At 42.0% G+C, this 21,579-nt stretch overlaps 1 protein-coding gene across 1 annotated transcript in view; it reads left to right on the top strand.

Moving 5' to 3' along the window:
* Positions 1 to 21,370, top strand: part of ZDHHC21 (zDHHC palmitoyltransferase 21) — a 65,200-nt gene extending 43,830 nt beyond the window's left edge. The window contains exons 6-8 of the mRNA XM_082244226.1: positions 1,453 to 1,569; positions 17,980 to 18,023; positions 21,100 to 21,370. Of these exons, the coding sequence (XP_082100352.1) occupies positions 1,453 to 1,569; positions 17,980 to 18,023; positions 21,100 to 21,232 (294 nt within the window). The 3' untranslated portion in view covers positions 21,233 to 21,370. The remainder of the gene's footprint in view (positions 1 to 1,452; positions 1,570 to 17,979; positions 18,024 to 21,099) is intronic.
* The last annotated feature ends 209 nt before the right edge of the window (positions 21,371 to 21,579 follow it).

The following is a 21,579-nucleotide window of genomic DNA, read 5'->3' as shown; positions in this document are numbered from 1 at the left end:
GAAAGGCTGTCCACAAGGTTTAGGAGTGTGTCCATGGGAATGTTTCCTGAAGCGCATTTATGAGGTCAGGCACTGATGTTGGAGAGAAGGTCTGGCTCGCAGTCTGCGCTCTAATTCATCCCAAATGTGTTCTATCAGGTTGAGGTCAGGACTCTGTGCAGGCCAGTTAAGTTCCTCCACCCCAAACTCGCTCATCCATGTCTGTTATGGACCTTGCTTTGTACGTGGCGCGCAGTCGTGTTGGAACAGGAAGGGGCCAACACCAAACTGTTCCCACAAAATTGGTAGCATGAAATTGTCCTAAATGTATTTGTATGCTGACGCCTAGCAAAGGGGGAATATTGTGGGGAAAAAAACATTTCTAAAAGAAATTGGTTATAAATGCTTATAAACTCTTGTGTAATATGAGCAGCTATGAGCGTTTTTTGCTGCTTTCTGCCAAAGTTTCTGGCATTTTTTCAGCCGCTTAGTGTGCATGGACCCTAGAGGAGGGGCAACAATTTAAGAGCACTAACACATGCCAACAGATGGCTTAAATAAGGCCCTCCTGCTTTCCCCATATCTCTTCGCTCATTGTAGTAAATGCCCACCTCTGCATCCCTTATATTTGACAGCTCGAACTTCATCCCTGCCCTGTTCTTCTCTACTTTCTGTTAACGGTTCATACCTCTCCCACCCCAACGCAGTGCATTGGTGTGAACTGGGCCTATTTAAAAACATGGCTTTTTTCTGATTGCAAACAAATAAAAGAATTGCATACAGCCAAGAAAAAAAATATTTGCATGCTGTAGAGGTCCCTTGGTTTGATACAATTGATGTAATCCCAGATCTGACTTAATTTATGAAAATAATCTTGCTTTTAGACTTGTACATACAACATGTAATGCTTCTATGTGAATCTCCTTTGTCAGGTTCTATTCAGCAAAAAGGCTTTATTTAAGTTTAAAACAGCACAGTGTAAACTGTTTGCACAGCACTGAGACATATTGAGCCATTGAGATCTGTATGCTTTCCACCCTTTATAATTTGACAGGTGAGAAAACACCTAGTGTGCACAAATTTCTAACACCCACGTTTATGAGGCCTAATTTCTTTCTTTTCTTTTTCTTTTCTTTCTTCTCCTCCCTCCCCTTTGGAAGGTTACATCACCAGTACCTTCTAAGAAGCTCTCAAGTGTATAATGTTGGGGGGTGAGGGGGCAGGGTGCTGATGTCATCAGTAGGCTGGCCCTTGAAGATAACCCAATGCTCCTTTACTCATAATGCAATAGTGTAAAGGCGCATTGGTAGGTGTAAAGAATAAAGAAATAGGGAGATGGGGGTCCACTTGAATTGAACACTGGGATACTACAACATCTTGCTAAATGTTCATATTTATGTATTTAAAAGTAAAAAAAAAAAAAAAGTTCTATATAGCTGTGTATTGTGTTAATCGGTTGTTCTGTATTTGCAGGATGTATTTGTGTTTAGACATGAGCTAGCAATGCTCAGAATATCGACGTTTATGGGTATTGTCATGTTTGGAGGCATGTGCAGCCTTTTCTACACACAGGTTGTTGGTATACTAACAGTAAGTAATTGTCTTTATTCATAATTTATTTAATTGATACATTAAGCCACTTTTTAATTTTGAATTGTACACTGCAGTGTTCCTCCATTTGCACCAGCAAATGCCTTTAATAATGCTTAAAGCGGAGTTCCGGGCACAGAATCGTGTTTTTTTTTTTTTTTTTTTTTTTATGTCCCCCAAATAGTGACCCTTAGACCTCTATACATCCACTAATCCTGTTTCTTACAATGAAATAATCGGTTTGCACGTATAAAATCTTACTTTATAAAATGTATGACGAGCGCCGCCATCTTTGTTCAGGATCGCCGAGTCCGTTGTGGGGAATGTCTTCCCTTCTTCCTTGTTCTAGTGGGCGGAGGCCTGTGAGTCCAGCGCGAAATCTCGTGCATGCCCAGTACTATGCGATCGGCATAGTACTGGTTTCCATAGGGACGGCAATGTTGAGGAAGTTGCCCCTGTTGTGACAGAATGCTATACCCGCTCAGACCCTCGTCACTTCCGCCCCGGTGCGCATGCGCACAAGGCATTCTGGAGATCCGATGAACATCTGACTGAGAAGAGGCGGGGCTGAGGGGTCATTGAGTTCTTACAGGGTGCGGGGAGGATTAGTAGACCTGAGAGGAGGCGGTACACCTGAGAGGAGGCGGTACGGATGCAAATATCATCGAGTTCTTACAGGGGGCGGGGAGGATTAGGAGACTTGCGGTCGTGTAATAAATGTATTAAAAGTAGTTCCTTCGGTACTGTATACTAAATAATAAAATAATAATACTAAAATAATGAATTATTAGTATTATTTAGTATACAGTACCGAAGGAACTACTTTTAATACATTTATTACATGGCCGCAAGTCTCCTAATCCTCCCCGCCCCCTGTAAGAACTTGATGATATTTGCATCCGTACCGCCTCCTCTCAGGTCTACTAATCCTTCCCGCCACGCCCCCTGTAAGAACTCGATGACGCCTCAGCCCCGCCTCTTCTCAGTCAGCTGTTCATCGGACCTCCAGAATGCCTTGTGCGCATGCGCACCAGGGCGGAAGTGACGAGGGTATAGCAATCTGGGCGGGTAAAGCATTCTGTCACAACACCGCCCCTATAAAGCCATCCTCCGCCTCCCGGAAGCTAACATCGCGTCATTTAGTGTTTGTAAATAACGCGATGAGAAGGATCGGCCGGCTGCCTACGTCATTGCACATTGCATCCTGTGAGCGACGAGTAAGAGCTCCCAGGATGCATTGCGCGACAGGAAGTGCCGGGGCGAGCCGCGGCTCAGGAGGGAGGAAGTCGATGGAAAGGTGAGTATATAATCCTCTCTAAAAAGGTAAGGAAAAAAAAAAAAAAAGGCCGGGAATATCCAATTCTGGCACAGCAAAGGATAAGGAAGCACATGCAGTAAATTCTACAGACACGATTCTGTGCCCGGAACTCCGCTTTAAAAAGTAAAAAATGTACGACTCCAATTAACGGCACCTTAGAAGGCAGCAATAAAATGAATGTTTCCAAACACTTTTTAATGTTCTTATTCAACAAAACTGTATTTCTGCACGGCTGCATATTATTAGTAATTTTATATTTCTTTTTACCCTGTAAAAGTTTATTAGATTTGGTAATATTTTAGTAATAATATCGCCAAATTATGGCATATGTCACCCAGCAGCAATATATTACACTGCTCAAAAAAATTAAAGGAACACTTTTTTTTAATCAGAGTACAGCATTAAGTCAATTAAACTCCTTGGATATTGATCTGGTCAGTTAAGTAGCAGAGGGGGTTGTTAATCAGTTTGAGATGCTTTGGTGTTAATTAAATTAACAGTTGCTCTAGATGGGCAACAATGAGACGACCTCCAAAACAGGAATGGTTTTACAGGTGGAGGCCACTGTTGATTTTTTTTTTCTCTACTCCTCTTTTCTGACTGTTTTTCGCTAGCTTTGCATTTGGCTAGGGTCAGTGTCACTACTGGTAGCATGAAGGCGATACCTGATACCTATAGAGGTTGCACAGGCAGTCTAACTCCTCCTAGATGTCACATCAATATGTGCCATTGCCAGAAGATTTTCTGTGTTTCCAAGCACAGTCTCAAGAGCATGAAGAAGATTCCAGAAGACAGGCAGTTACTCGAAGAGAGCTGGACACAGTCATAGAAGGTCTTTAAGCCACCAGCAGGACCGATATCTGCTCCTTTGTGCAAATAGGAACAGGATGAGCACTGCCAGAGCCCAACAAAAATGACCTCCAGCAGGTCATCGGTGTGAATGTCTCTGACCAAACAATCAGAAACAGACTTCATGGGTGTGGCCTGAGGGCCCCGACGTCCTCTAGTGGGCCCTGTGCTCACTGTCTGGCACCTTGGAGCTCGATTGGCATTTGCCATTGAACACCAGAGTTGGCAGGTCCAACACTGGCGCCCTGCGCTTTTCACAGATGAGAGCAGGTTCACCCTGAGCACATGTGACAGACGTGAAAGGGTCTGGAGAATCTGTGGAGAACGTTCTGCTGCCTGTAACATCGTTCAGCATGACCGGTTTGGTGGTGGGTCAGTGATGGTCTGGGAATGCATTTCCATGGAGGGATGCGCAAACCTCTACAGTCTAGACAATAACACTCTAGTCATTAGGTTTCGGGATGAAATCCTTGGACCCATTGTCAGACCCTACGCTGGTACAGTGGGTCCTGGGTTCCTCCTTGTGCACAACAATGCCCGGCCTCATGTGGCGAGGGTATGTAGCCAGTTTATGGAGGATGAAGGAATTGATACCATTGACTGACCCCCCACGCTCGCCTGACCTAAATCCAATAGAACACCTCTTGGACATTGTGTTTTCATTCTGTCCGACCCACCAGGTTGCACCTGTTCAGAAGCTCAGTGATGCCCTGGTCCAGATCTTGGAGGAAATACCCCAGGACACCATCCGTCATCTTATTAGAAGCATACCCTGACGTTATCGGGCATGCATACAAGCACGTGGGTGCCATACAAACTACTTAGTACCATTTTGAGTTGCTGCAATGAAATTTCAGCAAAATGGACTAGCCTGCTGCATCATTTTTTCACTTTGATTTTTGGGGTGTCTTTGAATTCAGCCCTCTGTAGGTTGATAACTTTAATTTCCATCAAACAATGTGGCATCTATTTGTTCCTAACACATTTCCCAGTCCTTATCAGTATAGATATCCAGCATGATCTTTTTCCCCATTGAGATCTGATGTGTTCAAAGTGTTCCTTTTAGTTTTTTTGAGCAGTGTATTTTCCACGGGAGCCTCATGGCATAGACCCATCTACAGTATTCAGTATATTATGTGAGGCAACAGCAATTTGTCATATCACGTGACAGAAAATGATAGTTTTCAGCTGTGTATTTATATTTTACAGCAGCAGTAACTGATCTCAGGCAATAAGGTTCTAATTACCCAGGATATGATTTTATATCACTTAGCAGCTAATGCATTATACCTATGGGTCCTTTCACACGGCCGCTCCGTGTGTCCGCAAATCATCCCATCCGTTTGCGGATGATTTGCGGACATAATGTAAGTGAATGGCACTGCGGATGTCAGCGGATGATACCGCTGACATCCGATTTTCCTCCTTTCAGTTCTGTTCCGTTTTTTGGAACGGAACAGAACCCTATTTTTTCATCCGTGTAAAAAACGGAAAGGAAGGAAAATCGGATGTCAGCGGTGTCATCCGCTGACATACGCAGTGCTATATACTTACATTATGTCCGCATATCATCCGCAAACGGATGGGATGATATGCGGGCACACGGAGCGGATGACAGAAATGTCATCCGCTCCGTGGAAAAAAAAAAAAAAAAGTCCCGCAGCGGACCTTTCACACGGAGCGGCCGCGTGCAAGAAGCCTATCAGAGGCATAGTGCTAACATACAACAGTAGAATTATATTAGCGATTACCATGTTATGCTGGTCAGCTGCCTTCCTCTGATTGGTTAATTACTCAGCCAGAGGGTGGGGCCATGTACTGTTTTTGTTCATGAGCAGGGGTGATTGTGGAAGCTGCTACAGGTTTGCCTGCTTCATACAGGGGTTGAGCCTTCTCACTGATTATTGATCAGGGACTAGGACCTTTTTGAAGAACTACAGTTACCAAAAAGATTTATGCAAAAGCCCCCCCCCCCCCCCCCCCTCATCATAGATCAATGTGCTGTCATTTTATTTTTTGTTGAAGGAAGGTTTACTTTTTCATCTTAACTTTAGGTCTTGTGACCTCTCCATCCACATCACTGTGGTGGGCAGGGAGCTATAATGTGCAATGAGGTGTGCATCTGCTCAGGGACTACATTTCTCATTAGCTTTGCAATTCAAACCTGCTGGAAGTGTAAAGCGGTGTAAAATTTGAGCAAATTAAGGAGACGATTATTTTGAGAAAGTTCCTGATTGCAGCCTAATACAACACAACATGGAGTGAGGGTGGATGTTACTGGGCAGGAGCAAAGAACATCACTCTGCTGGTAATGGCCAATTTTGACAGTGACAACATTTAATCATCCCTATAGTCCTGGGATCTGCATGGGGGTGTGCTGATGACAGCCAGCTGGGACATGAGGATACTGTGTAACACAGCCGCAAATGAGTAAAACAGTGGGAAATTAGGTTTTCTAAGATTCGTTGCTTGAAGCAGATGGATCTCTTCAGTGCTGGAGATTCAGGCCTGTTGACTAGATAGCCCTCCACTGCTAAAGGGAAGGAACCAGAAAAATGAAGATGTATTTTGTATCAAACTAAAGGCCCGTACACACGTAGCCATTGTTGGCCGTAAATATTTGGCCGCCGAACGATCGGCCGATTGTCGGCTTGTTAGTATGATGCTTCCGACAACGACTTTTCGGCCGAACAGAATCGGGTGTGCAGGCTATAAAATTTTTGTTGGCTGTCACCAGAACGGCCGATTGTTCGCCAGTCAGTACAGAATTCGGCCGACTAACAGCAGATGAGCAAGACTGGGCATGCTCAGAGAAGAAAAACGCACGGAAAGTTAACCATCACATGGCATCACTTCTGCAGTTGGCTGTTGTTGGCCGACAAAATTCGTGTGCAGTCTTTAGCACTTTTCAACCGACAGGACAGCACCGGACAAAAGACGGCCGATCGTCCGGCCGACATTCGGTACGTGTGTACGGGGCTTAACTTTAAAATAACTTCTTGGTAATTCGGGTGGCCTTTAATTAACAGGTAAAGGGTAGGGTAATGCTAAATCTCTCAAAGTGCAAAACTTTGTGTTTTTTTTTTTTTTTCCTCAGACTTTTTCTTATAACTGCTGTGGGAGAACAATTTTGGGCAACATTTTATTTGTTTACTACCTGAGTGTAGTAATTTGACAGCTCAGATTACAGGCAAAATGCAGTGTTGTATCAGTAATTGTTAGTCAAACTATCACAGCACTGAAAACTTATAAATGGTCTGGTAATAAGTAGGTATCATAGACTGGTACTCAAGTAATTAAAGGGTAAGCTCTGCTTATTTGCCACCTCTTTCGAGGGGGGGGGGGGGGCTACCTGGTTTTGACTGGTACCCACTCCCATTTCCGGTTGACTTCGAAATTTGGCCTCAGTATTTGTAGCTGCTGACTTTTTAATTCTTTCTGAAGTAGCCTGGAGCTCCACTTTAAGCCGTCTTTACAAAATATAATGGAGAAAAACTCACTGATGCATAAAGGTAATCTTTATTGGCTATGTGGATGACTAGTGGACTTACAATAATGTTTCTTTTTTTTTGTTAAGATTATAACCTTTTTTCATAATTTTCCAATGACCCAAACAGTGCTGACATGCAATGCAGGTACCAAAGTTTGCATGTATATTTTATATACATTCTTCTTTAGCTGCTGTAACCATCTGTTTGTTGCCTGCATTGTAGTGTGGTGTCAATATAGTATGGAAATGAATAGATATACTCTGTTACTCTAAAGTTACACCCATCTTAGGTGTTGTTTTTTTTTTTTTTTTGGTTTGTTTTTTTATTAAACCAGGCCTGCTAAAATCTCTAAGATAGATCAGCAAATGTCCAAATACATACTTACACATTTACAATTTAGTTGTGTTCCAAAATTGTGAACTGAAGCAATACGCTTTTAACGCATGCTTCTATTTGCAGTTAGGTTTATATGCTGTCCGGTGATTTATAGATCCCTCCAGGAAGGCCTTGATTAATTAATGGGCCATAAGTCTAGTCCAAGTCTCATTTATATTAATCATGTTGATAAATGAAATCTGTGGCGAGTTTGGACATTCTGCCTCAAATGTTAAGTGACTTAATATGAAAAATGTGACACTGCTGTTCCACGTTTTATAGGAAAGTACAATGTTTGTAATATATATTGTATCTCAGAATTGCAGTAAATACTTACTAATTTTATGCTCTGCACGTTTTTCATGTCTTCTGATCATTATGTTTATTATAAGGAGTTGCTTAAAGGTCCCTATGATCCCTGCAAACATTAGTGTAGGATGGCGCAGGAATGATGATGCAGGAATGCAAGCAAAGTAAAGGTACATTTATGGGTGGTAATCATGGAAGAGTAGTTTCCCAGCAGTTACATGTCAATAGAAAGTGGCAGTAGGAATATGCCTGGGCCTTCTTTCTATGCACATGCTTTCCTCAAGTTGATGGCTCTCTTGGGGGGGGATTATCGGAGGCCAATATTCGCTTTTCTTGTAAGTATCGTAATCGGCCACAAACTTGCCGATACAACCGATATTGCTTCAGGTGGTTGTACCGGAGTGATGCCTGCAGTTACAGGCGTCACCCCGGTACCGTTTTTTAGAGCCGATGGTCAGCTTTCTTGTAATAACAGATGTGGCTAAGCAGCCACTCGGCTGTTATTACAAGCAGCGGGAGGGGACATCCTCCCTCCCATAAAGAGTACCTGTCACTGCCTATTACTGTCACAAAGGATGTTTACATTCCTCGTGACAGAAATAAAAGTGATCAAAAAAATTGAAGAAATAAAAGCTTTAAATGTGCGGAAAATTGCTATTGGCTCTGAAAAAAATGATATTGATCGATCCCTAAGTAGAAGTAAAGAAATTGTGGAGTATCAATGTGAGTAGGCTTCACTTGTAGGGACTTGTGATAGCTAGATTTTGTATAGGGAACACATTAGGAATGTAGTGTTGGCTGAAAACTGGAGGAGAGGGTACACTCTGATATGTTCTTTCAGGATTATTCAGTCTGTGTTGTTGTGGTGTGATTTTTGCTGTCGTTGGTTGATGGAATATGGTATTGCAAGGTATGTTCTTGTGACTGTTTATATAATTTGGTGTTGCAGTGCAGTGTGGCATGTTAAGGTGGCATTACATATTGGGTTCAATTCACTAACATACTGTAGATTTTTTATTTTTTTAATCAGGTAATTTTTTTTATTGAAAATATTTTTAGTTAGTCAAATACAAACTATATAGATTTTTAACTTCATTCATAGTTTTGTTATACAAATGTTTAATACCGTTTTTCAAGTAGAATCTCTCTGTTGGGTAGTGGGGTTGCCCTTTTGCAAGAGCAGTAATGTATAATACAGAGAGAGACAGGCTAACATTGCAAAGTGTTTATTGGGAGTTATACGGATCTTCTGGCTTCACTAGAATCTGAATTGCTGACCTACGACAACTATACAGACCAAGACATGTAAAGTCAGAAGATCTAACAAATCCTACTAATTCTGGGTGAGCGACTCAAGTGTGGAAGCCAGAGGATATGCATAGCAGCTACACAACTTGCATCTCCCTCACCTAGTCAACATAGGGATCTTGATCTTTTAACTGCAGTCATAAAGCAAAACTTTTTTTTTTTTTTATCCACTTGACCTCCAGAAGATTTATACCCCCCTTCATGACCAGGCCAATTTTTGACTGCATTGTTACATTTAACTGACAATTGTGCAAGCATGCAATGCTGTACCCAAATAAAATTGATATCCTTTTTCCCCCACAAATAGAGCTTTCTTTTTGTGGTATTTGATTACCTCTGCGGTATTTATTTTATGAGCTATAAACGGAAAAGTCTGACCATTTTGAAAAAAACAATTTTTTTTACTTTCCGCTATAAAACCTATCCAATAAAAAAATTTTAAAAATCAAATGTCTTTATAAATGTATTCTGATACATATATTTGGTAAGAAAAAAAATCCCAAAAAGCGTATGTTGATTGGTTTGTGCAAAAGTTATAGCGTCTACAAACTATAAATATATGCTGGAATTGTAATTTTTTTAAAAAAATGTTATACTAGTAATGGCAGAAATTGGCAACTTATAGCGGGACTGTGGTATTGTGGTGGACAATTGGACACTGACACTTTGCGGAATCACTGATACTAATAGTGAGTGATGAGTGCTAAAAATATGCACTGTCACTGTACTAATGACACTGGCTGGGAAGGGGTTAAACATCTAGGGCCATCAAAGGGTTTTTGTGTCCTCTGTGTGCTGCTTTTACTCATGGAAGTGATGGATTTTATTTCCTGCTTTGCAGGGACATAAAATCCATCCCTTCCCCCCTGTCAGAACGGACGACTTTACATAGGCAGAGCTTCATTCTGTGGGTCTGCCCAACGATTGGCGCTCGTCCCCTGTAGGCGGAAGTGCAGAGTAACGTGTATATATACGTGATTATGCACAGGAGAGCCACCCTGTAGCAGTAAATCTGCTATGGGGCGGTCAGTAAATGGTTAATACAAACTCTTAAATTGAAAGTTCTGCATTTGTGCACACTTGCAAGATAGTCTACTATATAGAAGGTCTCCCAGCTGCTGTTCAGGACCTGGTATTCTTTATGACCTCATGGTTGAACTTTGCAAATTTTTACAGCCCAGACGTCTTAGGCCTGGTTCACACCTGTGCTGTTTTTGGTGCTTGTTGCAGAAATGCACTACAGTCCCTTTACCATGGTTTCCATGTGTTCTACATTTTTCACATCTATGCTTTTTTCAGCCACTGCATTTTTGGAAAGGGTCAGGACTTTTTTAAATGCAAAACTTTTTTGGTTCAATAGACTTCAATGGAGAAGCTGCAGAAAAGCATGTAATGCAGTTTGTGTTTTTGGGTTTTTTAATCTGCCAAATTGGCCAAAAAAAACATAAAAAAACCCAAGTCCTATCTTGTGTTCTTCCAGTCCTATCTTGTGTTCTTCCAGTCCTATCTTGTGTTTCTCCCAGTCCTATCTTGTGTTTCTCCCAGTCCTGTCTTGTGTTTCTCCCAGTCCTGTCTTGTGTTTCTCCCAGTCCTGTCTTGTGTTTCTCCCAGTCCTGTCTTGTGTTTCTCCCAGTCCTGTCTTGTGTTTCTCCCAGTCCTGTCTTGTGTTTCTCCCAGTCCTGTCTTGTGTTTCTCCCAGTCCTGTCTTGTGTTTCTCCCAGTCCTGTCTTGTGTTTCTCCCAGTCCTGTCTTGTGTTTCTCCCAGTCCTGTCTTGTGTTTCTCCCAGTCCTGTCTTGTGTTTCTCCCAGTCCTGTCTTGTGTTTCTCCCAGTCCTGTCTTGTGTTTCTCCCAGTCCTGTCTTGTGTTTCTCCCAGTCCTGTCTTGTGTTTCTCCCAGTCCTGTCTTGTGTTTCTCCCAGTCCTGTCTTGTGTTTCTCCCAGTCCTGTCTTGTGTTTCTCCCAGTCCTGTCTTGTGTTTCTCCCAGTCCTGTCTTGTGTTTCTCCCAGTCCTGTCTTGTGTTTCTCCCAGTCCTGTCTTGTGTTTCTCCCAGTCCTGTCTTGTGTTTCTCCCAGTCCTGTCTTGTGTTTCTCCCAGTCCTGTCTTGTGTTTCTCCCAGTCCTGTCTTGTGTTTCTCCCAGTCTTGTCTTGTGTTTCTCCCAGTCTTGTCTTGTGTTCTCCCAGTCCTGTGTGTCTCGTGTTCTCCTTTTTTTGTTAATAGATGTTTTTAACCACTTTACCTCCGCCCACAGTAATATTACTGCGGCAGAGTGGCTCGTTATCGTCTGACGACGTAGTACTACGTCGTCAGACACTCCCCCTTCTGGGCGGCGCTTGCGCGCCGCCGGAGGCTCGCTCCCGCTGTTTTCGGTCACAGCGGGAGTCGGGCCAGGGGAAGAGCAGCGGCGATCGCCGCCGCTCATCCCCGATCGTCGGGGATCTAGTGTGGAGATCCGCCCGCCTGTGTAAACACAAGCGGGCGGATCTCCCAAGTGACAGGGAGTGACAGATCGGAGTGTTCAGCATAGCTGGACATCCGATCTGTCTCTGACTCACTCAGTCACCTCCCCCTCCACACGTCAGTAAGCACCAGCCATACATTAACCCCTCCCTCTCCAATAAAATTAACCCCTTCCCTGCCAGTGTCATTTTTACAGTAACAGTGCATATTTATAGCACTGATTACTGCAGTAATGTCACTGGTACCCCCAAAAGTGTCAAAAATGTCAGTCAAGGGTCCGATCTGTCCGCCGCAATGTCGCAGTACCGCAAAAAAAAACGCAGATCGCCGCCGTTACTCGTTAAAAAAAACACCAAAAATGACAGAAATCTTTCCCTTTGTTAGTAAACGCAATAACTTTTGCGCAAACCAATCAAAATACGCTTATTGTGATTTTTTTTTTTTTACCAAACATGGGTAGCAGAAAACAAATTGGCCAAAAATGTAAAAAAAAATTGTTTTTTACATCTTTTTGGGGGGGAATTTCATATAAAAAAATGTTAAAAATATTGTTATTTTTTTCAAAATAAACGCTCTTTTTTTGTTTATAGCACAAAAAGTAAAAATCGCACAGGTTATCAAATACCACCAAAAGAAAGCTCTGTTTGTGGGGGAAAAAAGGACGTCAATTTCGCTTGGGTATGGCGTCGCACGACCGCGCAATTGTTAGTTAAAGTCGCACATTCCGAATCGCAAAAAGTGGCCTGGACGTAAGACAGCAAAATCCTCCGGTGGTAAAGTGGTTAAAACGAGTAACAAGTGGTTAAAAAAAAAATGAGCTGGAGAGATGGAGGGTGACTATAGAACTGCCCTAAAATGTCTTTATTCAAAGAATAAAATAATTCTTACAGCAAACTTCCTGTGGGTGAATGATGAAGGCACTTCCTCAAATGGTAGCACTGCTCTCATCCTCTATCGCTAATGTTGATAAGCAAACTAGACAAGATGACAAATCAAGATGGATAATGCAGAAAGCTTTTACAGATTTGCAAGCATGCATGCATAATTTGGAACATGCAATTTCATAGTGTTAAAATAAGACACTTTAATTCTGCTTTAACATACTTGTGCATCAAATGTGCAAGCCCTGCCCTGCTATTTTACCTGAATATTTTAAAAATCTATATATGACTCTTCAGAGTGGGTGACTCCATGAAAGATCCCTTCCCCTCTTATGCTGCTGTGTACAGCGTGCACAGGCAGATTATATGTGACCCAGATAAAATAATTAGACTTTACCCAGACACTTGTATGGAATGAATAGATCTGGTAATCTTATTTTGTAAAAGTTAAAAATGTCCTTCTCCTCTCTTAACATGACCAGATGTTTTCAGTTTGACTACATCCTTCAAACAGACTAATCTGTAGCCTAATTTTATAGGATTATCATGATTTGTTTCTGTTATGTAAATTACATCATTGCATTAGTTGGTTTGCTTGGGAAATATATGTGTGAGATGTGGCCTTATTTTGATGCTATTTATTTTATTTAAATATTTCCATTTTAAATCCAATTTAGCTAGGCAGCGCTCATGTATTTTTAAAGATTATACTGTTTAAATTTTGAAAAAAATCCATAGAAAAACAGATTTCTAGCAGTCTGATCTAGGGGGGTGTTGGGGTTGACCCTCCAGAGGACTTCAGTTGCACCCCCCAAAAAGCCGAGATATAGCCTGTATTTGATCCACCACCCGCCGCTGTCAGTGCTACGGCACTAGCTATATCTTATTTGTAAATTCAAGTAGAACTGATGCTGGGCAGTCCTAGTGACCAACCCACGTGATTTCTCTGCCCTCCAGCATTTAGTGGAGGACGAAACTTCCTCCTTTGAACCTGCTGCCAGTGTCTCACTTCCCTACTTTTCCATAGCTGCCAGCTGCACTCTGATAGAATGGAATGGACTGGGATGATGCAAAGAGAGTAAAGAAACTTTTGAGACACCGTTTCAATGTTGGGGAGGAGCGGACAGTTCTGGGGACCCTAATGTGTAAAGTATGGAGATTCTGGAGACCTTGATGTAAGTCACTCCTTTAAGGGAATGACTCTAGGTAAGGACCCTGATGAAAGGAGAGGGGACTCTGGGGACCTTAATGTAAGGAAAGGGGGCTCTGGGAGCCCTGATGTAAGGAAGGTGGGCTCTGGGAGCCCTGATGTAAGGAAGGTGGGCTCTGGGGGGACCTTGATGTAAGGAAGGGGGGCTCTGGGGGGACCTTAATGTAAGGTTGGGTGGCTCTGGGGAGGTGGGTCCCTGGTAGAAATGGGTAGCTCTGGGGACTCTGAGGAGCTTGATGTAAAGGATGACTCGGGGAACGTGGAGTCTGATGTAAGGAGAGGGACTCTAGGTACCCTGATGTTGGGGAGGGTCTCTGGGATCTCTGATGAAATAGAAGCGTGATGTAAGTGGAGACTTTGGGAACCTGGAGGTAAGTGGAGGAGTCCAGGGATCCTGACGTAAAGGGGGACTCTTGGAACTCTGGGGACCTGATGTGGCGGGGGGGTTAACTCTGGGGACCCTGATTTAAAGAGGTGGACTTTGGGGACCCTGAGTTTGGGGATTACTCTGGGGATCCTGACTTAAGGAAGGAGGGGGTGACTCTGGGAACCCTGATGTTGGAGGTAATTCTGGGACCCTGATGTAGAGGGGGGACTCTGTTTGAGGGGGAACTTTGATGGGGATTCTTGCTGTAAGGGGGGAATGTGATGTAAACAGGTGGGCTCATCCTGACTACTGCACTCTATATGTTTTTCACATTACTTACTCCTGACCCCTATGTGCTATACAATATGTGATATATTACATTGCCCTGACCAAAGTGTCCATTTCCCCAACAGTTGCTGGGTTTATTGAAGTTCTTTAAGGTAGGCTCAGGCAGACAAAGTGATCGCTTTTTGTGGGAAGAAAAGCATATGTGATGGAAACATTTACATTTTTAAAAATGATCCTTCATTCTGAGATTTATCTGTCAGACTGTTAGTTATGACCTAGTAAGGGGAAGTATTTTGTGGGTACAAGGACTGTGGTAGTATACAGTATGTATGCAGTGTAAACTGCGGCTAGGCACAGATTCTGTTTTAATCATCCCCCTTTAGATCTCCCCACTGTTAGGCAAAATCTATCCTCTGCCTCACTACTGGCCCCTGTCCTCTGCCCTGCTGACCCCTGTACCCTGCTCTGCTGTCTTCCCATTCTCTGCCCTCTGAGATTTTTTACTGCACCCCCACATCTAGATCCAGCCCTGATCCCTAACCAGCATTACAAGCAAACCCTCAGCACTTCTAATACTACTCAAGGATGTTCACCCCTTCCTACCTCCTGCACATTTCTCATTGACAGTGAAGCATCCATGAGCCAGTAGGAGTGCTGGGAGGGAAAGCAAGGGGGTGTTGAGATTACCGCACTGACCTAGGCTTACATTGTGAAAAGTAGTAAAGCCGAACCATCACTGTAAGGCCAGGTTCACTTATGTGTTGCTGTGGGTTCCAGCCTGGGGTCTGGTGTGTTTCTGTTAATTGTTCAGTTGCGATTCAGGTCCAAATATTTGCCTGAATTCGCACCTGAACCGCACCCAAAAATGCACAGGACCCTTTCGGAATCCCCCCCCCCCCCCCAGCAAAAAGGGTCAGCATGACAGCCAAGCATTTAGCATTTTCAGAATACATCTGCAATGGCAGCCTCATGACAGGTTCGTTTTAGTATAATTGTGTAGTCTTGACTGTAGAAGATTCATATCTTTTATCTTACAGTACTTTACGTTTATTTTTACTTCAATAGCTGTAACAATTATTTTTTTTATTCGATTTTTATTTTTGACAGTTTTGTGACTGATAATTTCTGTTCTGTTTCTATTCTGCTAAAACAAAAATGGCAGTTACGACATTAATGATTGTTATAGCTTACATAATTGAAGCTTTTGTCTGGCCACCTGAAGTTTGACACTTTCTGCAATGTCACCTGCCTGACATCACATACTGCACACTCAGACATTGGTGCATTGTAATGACATAGCAGCAACTGTCGATAGAGCTAGACTAGTGATTAAATCTCTGAGCCTCTGAACAATTTAACTTCTTTTGCTGCCACCTTAACTTCTTTTGCTGCCACCTCAATTGCCGCTCACTGCAATCTTGTGTCAGTCATTGAGTTCAATTGAGGGGGAAAAGCATAAATCCATCATAATTTAGCCTGAGCTTTTAGAAATGTTGAGAGACATATGGTCAGGTATAATAAAGAAAGGAAAGGGAGAGGCTACATGCTTGGATAAGGATCTGGATAGAATATCAAGAGGAATACCCAAACCAGGTTTAAAGAGTTAAGTATAGGTTTAAATTAAGGATTAGGCGGGAATTAAGAGGAAGTAAACTCTTCCTTTTTTTTTTTTCCCTGCAAAGTAAATGCATAATGTGCTAGTATGCATTGCATACTTGCACATTATGTGACACCTACCTACAACGAATCCTGCATTGTCCCTGCTGCCGGCCGCATCCATCTTCGCCCTTCTTCCTTCCAGGTCTGCGGACTCCGACTGTATTACTGGCCGGAGCCGCGTGACGTCACTCCCACACATGCACGCGGGAGCCGCCGGTCACGGCACAGGGCTCTGGAGAAACGGCACGGGTGGCCTTCTCTTCAGAGCGCATGCACCGATGAGGTCATCGGCTACATGCAATGTAAAAATCTCCTAAATGGCGCACGTTTAGGAAATATTTACGGTACCTAGGTAACTTTATTAAAGGCTTACCTATAGGTAAAAGTCATAAAAGGTGGTTTACGACCACTTTAAGGTTGGGGAACTCTGTTTGTATTAGGTATCTTGTCTTATTATAAATAAAGTGATACATTTTGCTTTTGTTTGGTGTGATATTTGCACTGTTTAAATTGATGCCAAATATATGTGGGTGACAAATTGTTTTTTTTTTCTTTTACATATATAGTACCAATACTGCCAAAGCAACCATATCTATATTTAAAAGCTCAAAATCAATGTGGGTGCACATGGTTTGATGTCATGTATCTACATTATGTTGCAGCTTAATGCAACATTAGTTGTAATTATTTACTATGAACAGCATAATCTTAAATGTATTAAAGTTCATGTAAATACATTAACACGCAATGGAAAAAAAATCTTTAGCATTCTTCTGCATTCTGAGGAAAACCACTCTAGTGTGAATAAGCTCTTGATAGTTAAATACTCTTGTCTGATTAATTGGGTCTTTATTGACTAAGTAAATGTAATGTGCCCATAATGTGATTAGCAGAAATCACAGGTAGAATTGAGTTATCTTGTTAGAAGTGGATGAGAGTTAAATAGGCTTTCTATATTACTTATCATTTGCTCTAAGCAGCCTTGTGTGTTTAAACTTCCAGCATTGCTTGACCTCCTGCAGTGCATGTCTGGCTGTCTTCCATTTTATCTGTAGCCACATGTTGGGGTGCTGTTGGACAGACCTTGCGTTTTGCTGAGCTTGTTCTAATCCTGATGTAATGAACAACAGCCTTTTGGTCTTCTGAACACTTTTTTTTTTTTTTTTCTATAGGTCTTAAGCTTTTATTAATTTAAATTCTATCCAGCAATATTTTTTATCAAGGGATTCTGCCATGTTTGGTATTGCTATATGACCTTAAGTTGATTAATATTCACAATAAAAACACAGGAATACGGTGTACAAGTTTCACAGATTTTTTTTTTTCTTTAAGATGGACCTTTTCTCTTTTTCACCAAAATTCACATCAGTGTGTAGCTCTGTACACTTATGCCCCGTACACACGTGCAGATTATCTGCAGACTTTTGTCTTCAGATTTACCTTTTCTATGTAGTGCAAGGGCCTGCCGGATTGCATACAAATTGAAAATGTTTAGGTTTGACCTCATATTATATGGTTTTGGTAAGTCTGCAGACAAAAGTCTTCAGATAATCTGCACGTGTGTACGGGGCATTACAATATCTCACAAAAGTGGGTACACCCTCACATTTTATTTTATATCTTTTCATGTGACAACACTGAAGAAATTACACTTTTCTACAATATAAAGTAGTGAGTGTACAGCTTGTATAAGAGTGTACATTTGCTGTCCCCTCAAAATACCTCAACACAGCCATTAATGTCTAAACCAAAAATTCAAAAAGGTTTGAATCAATCATTTTTGAATCAACTACCATTTCTGTTTACCATAAAAATCCCCAATTTATCATAGAGGCTGTAAGGCACAGGTACCACCCACACCAATGTTGATGTTCATTTTTTTTCCTTTTAATTTAGGATATGACCACTATAGAAAAAATGTCCAACTGCTGTGATGAAATGTAAGTAATAGAATGTTTTCATTATATATGTTATCCCTATGTGCTGAAGAGGTTTTTACCTGACAAATGACAGATAAAACATTTTTTTATTTTTTTTTTGCCAGTGCTGGTGCTTTGTGATTAGTCCAGCAGTGTGACATGCTGGCAGGGATAGTTTTAACACTGTAGGCTTCAAGACCTGACTTAGGCCCCTTTCAAACTTGTGCGGCTTGTCCTTCGACTTGGGACTGCAAAGTATACCATGATTTCCAATGAGTACCATTCATATATGTGCGACTTCAAAGTAGTCCCTGCACTACTTTGGTCCAATTTTTGATGCGACTTGAGATCCATAGACCTCAAGATTACCCAGGCATTGCTTAAAGTCACTTGACTTTCAGGTCATGCAAGTTGTGAAAGGGGCCCTAGAGGAATTCCAGGTATGGATGTTTTTACGTAGTTAGATTCTTAAAGTATGCATATATCATACCCGTGAGATACTTCTAGAAGCTAGAAAAGACTGTAGTAAGCACTGCATGGCACCCAGAAGCAACTGGAGATCACACATGAAATTGTCTGCTACAGTGATTTCCAGCTTCTCACAGGGATCCCACAAGTCCCAAGCTGGACCAATGGAACTATGTAAAAAATACCAATACCTGAAATTTTGAAAACTGAGGTTTTCAGGAATGAAATAAACCTTTTAATATTGACAAGGGTGGTTAAAATGATCAGCTTCTATTTATTAATATAAAACCTTTATTCCAAAAGGAAAACACTGTTAGCTGTAAATGATTATAAAGTGTGAGCTGGAGTTTGGCTTCAGTTTGTTAGTGTATTTAAATTGGTTAGTACAGCTAACACTCCCTTCACCAGACTGACAATGCTGCTGGGTCCACTGCTCTCTTCCATTCAGAGTGGGGGTACTCTAATACAGGAGGTGTGTTAGTGACCAAATCACCAGGGGAAAACAGAAGGGAAAAAGCCTAAAAAAAAAGAAACGAATGCAGCCACCACATCTAATGATTGGTAAGCTGCGATATATTATATTTGTGGTTTTCACTTTAATTTATTTATTGTCCTATCTGGAACACAAGTTTAATTTATCCAGCTGTCCACTCATACTTTGTACAGGCAGGCAGTTACCTGAGAGCAGAAGATCAATGGACTAGAGGAGCGCTCACCAGTGCCTTCACAGCTCATTGAGAACTACAAGCAATCAGCCACAATGGATGACAGTACTTGTAGGCATTCATTCACAGGAAACTGAATGAATGATGCGGCTGTGTGGGTGGAGTCCCGCACAGCAGCGCTGTTTTTAAATCGTGACAGCAGGTGCAGGGAGAAGATCCCCTGCCCAGTGTGCAGATGCTGGAACATGTTACATGTTCCATCCTATCAATGTGTGGACAGTGACAGCTTGTCTTGAAATGCACAGGCTACTTGATCAGTAGCCTACTAACCTGCTCAGTGAATAAATTCTAAAGAAAATAAAAAAAACATCATTGCTTGCTTATGTACAAATCCCTATATGCTGTAGAGCAGGGGTGTCAAACTAAATGTAATCAAGGGCTGCACCAGCAATATGATTGCCCTCAAAAGGGCCAGTTGTATCTGTAAGACTGGATGTTCATAGCATCCCCTACCCTTCCATAAGTCGTCAGGAGCCTCCCATAAGTCGTCAGGAGCCTCCCCACCATCAGAAGTTGAGTCCCCCCCCCCCACCCTCCTTTACATTACAGTGCACCACCCTCACCTTGTGCTGCTGCTGGGAAGAAGCTGGAGGCAGTGCTGGAAAGCAGAAAGCACAAGGGTCTGGAGGAGGGCTGGAGCTCTCCTGCAGCTGCAGGAGAGGTGCGAGGGCCACATGAAATGGCCTGGAGGGCTGGATTCGGCCCCAGGGCCTTGTGTTTGACACATGTGCTGTAGAGTTTAGGCAAGTCACAGATGGATTCATAAAGTTCAAATGTAGGATGCACTCCATATAGATTGTTGGTCCCTCAAAATGACAAGACAGATAGTGACATGTCGGATCAAGTAAAAATGCAGAAAGTCAACAGTACACCAGTAAAGTTTATTTCAGTTTTTTATGTGAAAGAATAATTATGTATGAAAACAGCTGATGTGTTGGGGCCTTGCAAGGTCCCAAAAGTGCCTGACCCTGTGATACTGTGACTGTGACTGTTCTTTGAAAATAAAGCTTTGAAAGTGCATGATTTTTACTGATATGGGGGTGAGGTTAACTTGCCATTGACTTTTATTTATTTTTGGCTTGAATTATGCTCATGGCAAAATACATTGTCATCATTTTTGTGTTGATGGCTTGTGAAATAGAGCAGCAAAAATATTGCAGATCTTGAATGCTTTATATTTGTACCCCATAAAGATTTGACCAAGTGTGAACAGCCATGTGGTGCTTCTACAAAGCCCATTAAGATATCCCAGGCAGGTGTCAAGGAAAATTGAGGTTCTGTAGGGAGTTTCATTTAGAGCACAGCAGAGCTGATAAAATGGCTGATGATAGAATAGATAGCATTTCCAACGCCTATGAAAACCATATTGTAGAGAAATGGCTGCTGGCTATGCAGCTTGATGTATGTTTACTTAAATTTTCCATTATTCTGAGTTATTGTCAGCAAAATTGCATAGGTTTTCAAAATGCTGGCAGCTCTGTCTCTACTAATTTCCTGCGGGGAGCTCTTCTGATAGGAACTGGAAGCAGCGTTTTCATCTTTTTTAGGTTTTTGCTTTTGTCCTTTATGAGGGGAATTTTCGATAAGACAAAATGGTATTTCCAGGGTTCAAAGAAGAATGAAAGGACTTGCCACTGTTTAGCTGACATGAATTCTTGTCATCCCTGGATTGTCTACAACTTCAGAAGTTGCCCTCTGTTGATTGACAATAAAGTTTCAGCCCCTGCTAGGTGGTGTTAAATCGCAGCTGCATGTCACAATGAAAGCAAAGCTGCATTTGTGATGCTAGGGAACACAATTCATTTAAGCCTTCTAATAGATCCCCAGCCAACCCTGTATTGTCTACACTGACTGAAATGCACCATGGGAATGCTGTCTTTCACTAATAATGCTGTCTTCTGTAGATCGAGAGCTCGAAAACCATGGCAGCAGACCTTCTCAGAAGTTTTTGGCACTCGCTGGAAGATCCTGTGGTTTATTCCTTTCAGGCGGAGACGACCACTGGGAGTCTCCTACTACTTTGCCAATCATGTTTAAACAGATGGATGGTGGGCACAGATGGATCCGCCACGCTGGAAGCAAGTTACAGGTTTTATCTTAACAGTGCTATGACAGTCTTCAAGTCAATTATAATCCACCCACCAATCTTACACATCACAAAGTGCCCCAGGCTTTGTTTTAATAGTGATCTCAATGCAGTTGTGGGAACAGTACAAGATATGTATTTATTTGCTGAACATTGTCTCCTTTTAAGATGTCCTATTTCCCCTCAGGACATATTGAACTCCCTCAGGCTACAAACTAAAACCATGAATTAAGATTTTTTTTGTTGAAGTTGTGTTTTTTTTTTTTTTTTTTTTTTAAACTTTTTATTTTTTTTTATA

This window comes from Pelophylax lessonae (genome assembly GCF_965119305.1).
Source record: "Pelophylax lessonae genome assembly, chromosome: 1".
NCBI lineage: Eukaryota > Metazoa > Chordata > Amphibia > Anura > Ranidae > Pelophylax > Pelophylax lessonae.
Note: the sequence above shows the minus strand (reverse complement) of the source record. Positions and strands in the feature narration are given on the sequence as shown.